General features: G+C 47.0%; 1 protein-coding gene across 1 annotated transcript; it reads left to right on the plus strand.

The window, feature by feature from the left end:
- Positions 1-1,664: 1,664 nt before the first annotated feature.
- LOC119305339 (heavy metal-associated isoprenylated plant protein 39-like) lies at positions 1,665-3,009 on the plus strand. The gene is made up of 3 exons (XM_037581885.1): positions 1,665-1,891; positions 2,081-2,156; positions 2,262-3,009. The coding sequence occupies exons 1-3, from the start codon at positions 1,883-1,885 to the stop codon at positions 2,672-2,674; spliced, it is 498 nt and encodes a 165-aa protein (XP_037437782.1). The 5' UTR covers positions 1,665-1,882; the 3' UTR covers positions 2,675-3,009.
- Positions 3,010-8,702: the final 5,693 nt, after the last annotated feature.

Consider the following 8,702-nt stretch of genomic DNA (forward strand, 5'->3'; position numbering starts at 1 on the left):
CGAGATTATACCACAAAGAGATTACAATGAAGTTGCATAATATGTAATCGACGAGTTGGGTATCAACTCGTCAAAATTTGAGGTGGATGACCAGGACAAGGGTACCCACCCGTCGCTCGCTTTGCCTCCTTCGAGGCAAAGCGAGCAATGGGTGGGTACCCTTGTCCTGGTGATTCATGACTTGTACTAGCGGCATCGGCAGGTGGGGGCGGCAGCACAGTAGGGTATAGAGTCTTAGCTTTCAGGGTGTAAACTTAAGTTCTGGCCTTAATTGGTTGTGCCTGGCAGTGGTCTTGTTGAATGCATTGTTTTGAGAGTACGGATTTTCTTCAGGGTGAAAACCTAAGACCTATGATCGGGCGATGATGACGCTTGTGCACCGGTTCCTTCTTAGAGGCGCCACTTTTGGAGGATTTGGACTTCGGGTGTTGTCTTGGTGGTGGTTCGTGCTGCTGTTACAAGGAATCGATCACTGTAGCGGGATCTTTCATTTTTTTTCTTCTTCTTCTTTTTGTTTTTGGGATGTGTGCATCTGTAATGTCTTTATGACATTTTACTATTGTAGAGGCCGGGTGTAATTGGTATCTCTGGGATGTTAAGATGTCCAGACCGGATCTATTGATTGCGCTAATGTGCTAATAATGCTTCAGGAGATCTTCCGAACGTCGAAGAGGTTGGAGAGCCATCCTCCTTCGTCTTGGTTGGAACTTTTTCAAAAAAAAAATATGCAGGTGGGAAACTTTATTATTTTAGATAGTGATACATTTCATTTTCGGAAGATCACGGGTGATACTTCTAAGGAAGTAGGTGGCCCAGATATAGGCCTCTCGTACCGCATACCTACACAAATACATAGACAAACAAGGCTAACAATGATATATGCAACAGAGGAATACGGTGAAACCACTTTCCCTCATCAATACCATTAGTTTTCTTATTGAAATATATGTTCGTAAGGTACATATGTTTGATATTATAAATATTTATTTTATAATTTTGATCAAAGTTTATAAAGTTTGATTTTAGAAATAACCGCTTAATTTTCGTAAATGATTTTAATATTAGATATTATAAAAATTAATTTATTTTTATACTTTTAAAGATATGCACATTGAAAAAGGTTAGCACTCACCGCAAAGAAAAAATAAATCTTTAGCACTGCACACTAGAGACGAACGAGCTTAAGCAGAACTGCAGAAGAGAGGCCAGAATCGTCACGGGAGGAGGAAGAGAACTATTTGGCCTTCACCAACTTCACTTTCCCCCGCCAATTCTCTGCCCCTTGCTGATACGTGACGCTCGCTCTCCCCAACCGTCGCTACAACCTTTATTTACAGCTTCGCCTCCAGGCATCTCTCCACCATTGCTTTTCCTGCCATTTTAAGCCCGCCCGCCTCTCTTCACTCGTATCGTTTTTTTTTTCGAAACGAAGGCAAAAGATTTACCTCATCCATTAAATAAGAAAAAAATAGAGTTTAGAGTTTTTACAAGCGCCCTTACAAAACGGCATGGCAATTACTCTCGTACAACAATACACCCTAGTTTCTTAGCACCTGCCGTAACCCATAGTTTTGCCTCGAGCACGATATTTTGGAGCAGGATAGGCGGCGGCGCACTCTTGTTGCGAAACACCCGCGTTTCTCTCGTTCCAAATAGTCCAAGAGACGAGTATGGTGAGGAAGGCCATCGCTCGTCTATTGGGGTTTCGCATGTCGGTCCTTCTATCCCACCATTGCACGAGGGAATCTTCAAGGTGCCAATTGAAGGTGTTCATGTGCACAAGACCAAACTCGTCGATGACGTTATTCCCTCCCGTCCGTAGTCTGTAGTCTGTACTGCGCCGCCGCCGGCTGGTCTGGTACTCAGCTCGCATCTCGGGGACATGTCGAAGGTTCGTGCCAGGATTCTGGGCTGAATCCCTTTGGATCTTGCTTTAGAATCCAACACGTATTGCTCTTACCTGCCCCTTTTGTGTACTGCCTTTTGATCTTTGCTCGTCATCTGTACTCCCCTGCTCGAGCTCTGGTCAGCAGAACGCCATCTATATGATGATCACGCTAGCTGTTTGGTTTTGCTGCAGAAAATTGTGGTGAAGCTGGAGGTGAACAGCGGCAAGGATAAGCAGAAGGCCATGAAGGCCGTGTCGGCGCTCGTCGGTACGAGCAAGAACTATTTTGTTTTTTCGCATGGCTCGTGAGGAACAATAAGAGCTAGCTGAAGCAAGCAAGGAACCGACGTTGGGTTCTGTCTCGTGTGTGCAGGCATAGACGCGCTGTCCGTGGACATGGCCACCCGCAAGATGACGGTGATCGGCATGGTGGACCCGGTGGACGTGGTGAGCAAGCTGCGCAAGGCGTGGTCGGCGTCCCTCGACTCCGTCGGCCCGGCCAAGGAGCCCGAGAAGGAGGGCAAGAAGAAGGACGGGGACGGCAAGAAAGACGGCGCCGACGCCAAGAAGGAAGGGGAGGGGGAGAAGAAGGACGGCGACGGCAAGGACGGGGCCAAGAAGGACGACGGCGAGGCGAAACCGCCGCAGCCGACGGAGGAGCAGCTCATGGCCGAGTTCATGAACCAGTACAGATCGGCCTATTCGGCTTACCACAACCCCTACATGAACAGCCACTACGTCGTGCAGAGCATGGAGGAGAACCCCAACTCCTGCGCCATCTGCTAAGAACGCGACCGCTGCGTGATGTGATTATGCAGAGTACGTGTGGTACAAAGACGCTGCTTGCTCTCTTCTGGCGTGTATGCCGTTTCTGTGCAGAATGCAGTTATGGGCAGGGAGGACATTCACGTGCAAAACTTTCTGTATGGGACAATTATAACTGCAACGACCTGTGAGGCAATTTTGGTTTTTTAAAATATGTAGAATATATTATGAAAATATGCGCCATGCATGTGTGAAGATCCACTGACTTGCGGTCTTTGGCTTCAAACTGCAAAATGGATCAGTATCACGTTTTTTTGCGAGGGATTTGTATCACATTAACAGTTATACTCCAACCGTGTATAAATTGTACTTTCTCAGTTGTTTGTAAATTACTTGAAGTTTCAGTTTTCCTTAGTCAAACTTCTTTAAGTTCAGTCAAGTTTTAATAAAATTATATTAACATCTAATAATACCAAATTAGTTTAATTAGATTTACCATATTTTTTTGATATGTACATTTGATGTTGTAAATATTAGCATATCTTACTATACATTTGATCGGTACATAAGTTTGTCCTAGGAAAAATTTCGAATTTTCGAGTAATTTGTAACAGAGGTCATGTTAATTGTTAGGTCTTCCATCCCCAACCGGGAAGCCATTGCCACGCTTACCATGCTTACCACATGGACAATTTGGAACGAACGAAACGCCCTTGTGTTCCGCGACAAGGCCACACTGCCTCCGGTTATCCTCGACAACATCAAGAGAGAGCCATCATTTTGAGAATTCCTTCGTGTCTTCTTAAGGGGTGTTTGTAACACAAAACTCTATTTGGATCCAGTGACGGTGACGCTTGAACGTCGCTCCTTCCTAAAGGCATTGTTGTTGAAAAACCTCATTGTCCTTGTGGTGTCAAAAGATGATTGTTGCGGATTTCATTGTTGTAGTTTGTCGATAGCATATTTGATCACTTCGGGGATTTCCTTTTCTTCCTCACTTAGACATAGCTTTGGTCTTATACGACTTTGCTATTTGTCGAATTTGTTATTTGCATGTGTGTCTTGGTGTTGGTTGTGTGCATCTTAATTATACAGAGGTCGTGTGTGTGCTCATTGTGTTCGTATCCGGTTAATGCTTCATTTGAGTCAATAAAATTCAGCTTTTTTGAAAAAAAAACTCTATTCTCTCTTAATTAATATTAATATATGTGGCAAATCTTTTGCCCTTTTCAAAAAAATTGTTCGTTGTTAGGTCTTGCAGTTTGATATTTGAATCTAAAAATAGCACATAATGCCAACCAAGGAAGAGTTGTAGCTGACCTCTCCATCTATGACATAACAGCAAGAATGTATGTTGGTAATCAAGACAAAGAAACAAAACGAAGATATGTTAAGAAGAAACCACTGGGAACAAACTGCCAAGCCGACACTGTTGACACATCTCAGTCGTGGATAAGCATAGCTAGCATTTTAACTTTAATTAATGTTCAAAAACTACATCATTGCACAGGAGATGCTGATGAAATTGGACAGTATCAGCAGCCAATCTTTTGTCCAGAATTGGTCCAATGGAATTAACCACGTCCAAGTAGCAAAAGACTACTATCAATGACCGAATGTACAGTCTGGCACACTCATTTGGACCCAAATTCACAGTGGTCAGGCACTGTCACATATACGCAATGACCTAACTTAAATTACCCGCAACCATATCACAAACAGCAGCTCTCCCCTCCCCTCCCCTCCCTGGCCGCTCCCTCGAGCGCCGCCGGGGGGAAACCCTAGCCCGCGGGCCGCGGCCCCCTCCTCGTTTCTCCCTCCACTCGCCGCCGCCCCAGCATGCTGGCCGGCAAAGCCCGGCCAGATCGGGCGGCGGCGGGGCCTCTTCCTCCCCTGCGCGGCGCTGGATGGCGCGGGCCATCTTTGTTGGGCGGCGGCGCGGCGCTGGCCCAGGGCGCCGCGGCGCGGCGACGGCGGTCCGCGACGGGGGCGCGGCTTGCTGGCGGCGGCGCGGATGGCTGGGACGGGCTGGGGGCGTGCCCTGATCCCGGCGGCGGCGGCGTATGGGCGCGGCCCAGATCCATCGCGGCTGCGGCTCAGGTGCTCTGGGCCCTTGTGGTGGCAGGGCCCCGGCTCGCCGCAGGTGGTGGCCTGCTCCGGTGGCTGCCCCTGCTGCAGCGGTCCCTGGTGGTGGTGGACCTGCCGGCCCCGGGCCAATCCGGCGATGGCAGGTGCCGCGGGCTGCGCTCGACGGGGATGTGGGCTACCACGGCGTGGTGGTGGCTCATGGCGGTGGTCAGGCTCGTCTCACGGCGGCGGCTGGACTTCTTCGGCGTCGGCCCGTTGGTGAGCGGTCTGTGAAGAGCTTCGACCCCTCTTCTCGATGCCCGGGCGCAATCTTCGGCGGTGGGTTGGCCCTCTCCCTGCTGCGACCCATCGCTAGTCCCGTGCTTGGGCAGCAGGACTGTGCTTGTCTCGCGCCCGGCAGCAGGACCCCCTCGTCTCGCGCCCGGCAGCAGGACCGCGCCCGGCAGCAAGACCGAGCTCGTCTCGCGTCCGGCAGCAGGACCAAGCTAGTCTCGCGCCCGGAGCTGTAGGACGAATCGATGGACTTGTGTGCCCCGGGATCCGATCGTCTCTTCCGTTGGGGTAGCGGCGGGTGTCGGTTGTGGTGGTTCCTAGGTCTTGGATTCCGGGGCGGCGGCCCTGGTGGTGGTTGCGCGGTGCTCACGGGCAGAGCCCGTCGCTTGGTGCTGCCCAGTGCCCATGGCCGTGTGGGCGGCGTGGTTGTCGGGGTGCGGCGTTCGATGGCAATGAGTATTGGCCGGGGTGAAAACCTGCTCTTTCTTCGAACAGACCGGCGGCGGCGTAGCTCATTCCCTTCTTGAAGGCGTCATCGCGACTCTCATTGTCTGTCGTGTGGCTCCGGGGGAAACCTTGATCCTCGGATCAGGCGATGGCGACGCTCCCGTGTCGCACCCTTCCTGAAGGCACCGTCTTGGAGCCCACGGTTCGTCGTATGCGGCTGCATCTCTTCGTGGTGCCCTGTTCACTGGTGAAGTCCCGGGTGCTCGAGTAGTGTCGGGGGTCGTGTTGCTGCGCTCAGCGCCTATGTATCCCGCCTTGGGTGTGTGCGTGTGTTGTAATGGTGTGCGTATGTACCTGGATGTTGTTGGTCATTGCTTTATTTATAAAGCGGGACGAAAGCCTTTTTCGATAAACAGCAACAAGCAAGGACCTCCGGCAATAAGCCAAGCGAGACTCAACTGCCGCTTTCCAAAGGAAGCGACACGGATCCATGAGATCACCTATTCTGGAAGCATCAGGTTGGATACATTTTCTTTTTGAGCTAAGAACCGTGGAACAATCGTTCTACGGTATTTTTCATATATATATATATATATATATATATATATATATATATATATATATATATATATATATATAATATGTGAAACATATTTATAAGTACAAAGCGTATAAAAGGAAAACGTTTAACCAATTCCAGCCCGAGGAAACATTAAGAAACAAAATGAAATGCTTAAATCAGGCCAGCAACATCACAGAATTGTGCCAAACTGGTTCTTGAGGCAGTCTGCATTCTTCGTTTTTTAACGCTGAAATGTTCCAGCGGTCTGAAAAAACCAAGAAATTCTTCGTTTTTTAACAGCATTCTTCGTTTTTGCATGCAACATCACAAAAGTTGCAGGTCATTTCTTTGCATCAAAATGTTCCAGCGGCCTGAAACAAAAAGATCCATGTCAATCTGGGCAGGTAACTTGTTGCATGCAAAGGAGACTTCATAAAAAATGACAGTACCCTGGAATAAAAGCCATTTGTGCAAGGAACTAGGCATGGCATTTAGAAGTTGCAGGTCATTTTTTTTTATTTTTTTTTCGAAAAGGGTGCTTCCCCGGCGTCTGTATCAGCATGATGCATACGGTCATCTTATTAATTAAATAAAAAAGGTTCAACAAGGTCTCAAAGTCTCCACAAGCAAAGAAAAATAGACAAAAAAGGCTCACACAGAACCAAAAGACTAGAACCACTAACTAGCCAAAAGACACTTCTGCTTCGGTAGACCCCCTTAAACACATGGACGGTTTAGATTATCCGATACCCCTTCATTAGTAAAGGCATGATGGTCGTATTTGTAAAAGTGACCCGCCAGCACACGCACTATGTATATGTATTTTTACGCCCACGGTGTGAGGCGTTTTTTTTATCCGCGGTGAGTACCTTCTTTTACGTGAGCGCCGACCTCGATTTGTTTTCGAGATAGTCAAAAAAAGGCGGAGCCTGCAGAGTCGAACCAGCTACCACTTGCTCAGGGGCGCATTAGCAAACGGCATGCACGTAACGACACATTCTACGCGTTTTGCTTTTTTTTTATCGCGGGGCAGCCATGATTTATTTTTGATTTATGTCTGCACCGGGCCGTGATATTTGTGTTGCGAGCACGTGCGACGATTCAACGCAACCAACGACAATCACTTTGCTTCCTTCGCCCGCTGATGCCTCGCCTGCCGTGCCACTTCCGCTGCCCCATATGCCGTCTCACCCGCCCCGTAATTAAGTCGTCGCGTCGCATCGCCTGGCCCCACATGATTGCCATTATTTTTCTATTGTGTGAAAAAAAAATTGGGTCTGTTTGATGGAGGTAAAAAAAATGCTTCGAGACTTGCCATACGGGATACCTAAAAGGTCCAAGTTGTACATGGTGTGTTTGGTGCCATGCGTAGAGCGACATAAAAATTTGCCAGTGAGTAGGCATGCCCATGGTAGCCCCCCAAACAAAATTTAAACGATTTCGGACACCGAACGCACATTGTGTCACGTTCGGCCTGTGTTTAAGGTTTTTTTTGCTGGGAAAACCCTAAATAATGCATGAAATGTCGGAAACCAACGAAGCTTGGCATGCGTGTTTTCCATGGTGTTGTCGTTGTGTGGAAAAATATTGGGTATGTTTGGTGGAGGTAAAGAAAGTGCTTCAAAACTTGCCCTACCGGCTGACTCGAACGATCTTGGTTGAACATGATGTATTGTTATCATGCACAAAATGACACCAAATTTTGTCAGCATGTGGATTGATAACAATTTGTGTTCAACATCAGTTGTTGCGAATTTGTTAACAATTTTAGAAAAAGTGTTCAAGTTTATAAAATTTTCATACACAATTTAAAATTCTAAAATTGTTGACAAATTTCAAGAAATGGTTAGGATATAAGAAAATATTCATGTTGATTGATAACGACGGAAATTGCAAATAACCGAAGCATTTAAATTAGTAAAATCTACATTGAAACCACGCAGAGACCAGACGGCAACATTTCGTTCGTTCCTTGAAACGCGACTCATTTTTTGTTTTGCATTTAATTTAATTTTTTCCTGAGGACAGACATGGCGACTCATGCGACAAGAACCTGTGGGTCATGTGCACACGTAACCCGGAATGAATCATCCATCCATCTTATGCATGCGGACTGAAACACACTCACCTTTTATATTTAATATATTTTGTTTGCATTAATTGTATGTATTTAACGTCAACGCGCGCGACTCATTTTGTTAACAGGAGGACGAGAACGTGTTTAACAAAGAAAATAATAAATAATAATAAAACCGAAGAATAAAATGGCCAAACAAAACAAAAAACGACCGAGAAGATGGACAACAAGAAGAATAAAAGGATTAACTAGGCAGAACAACTTAAGCTGTCCTAGTTGGTTAGAGTTTGGCGAATTAAACTAAGAGGTTGGGAGTTCAAATCCTATCTCATGCACCAATTTTTTAAAGGTTAAAAAATAGATCAGCCCAAGACAGAGGGGATGTGCGCTGGTTTGTATGATGGGTTGGCGGATCCATGAATATGTCTCGAGCTACTGTCATCCAAACCGGTTGAAGATATCCCGAGCTACTGTCTCCCACACGAATATGTCTCGCTAACCCGGGCTCTATCCTCTTAAGCCACGTTCCAAGTAACGTGTTGACTGAATTCGATGAAGAAATATTGAAAGCAATATGGACTGTCCTCCATAAAATTTTAGCT

This window comes from Triticum dicoccoides, chromosome 1B (assembly GCF_002162155.2).
Source record: "Triticum dicoccoides isolate Atlit2015 ecotype Zavitan chromosome 1B, WEW_v2.0, whole genome shotgun sequence".
Taxonomy (NCBI): Eukaryota; Viridiplantae; Streptophyta; class Magnoliopsida; order Poales; family Poaceae; genus Triticum; species Triticum dicoccoides.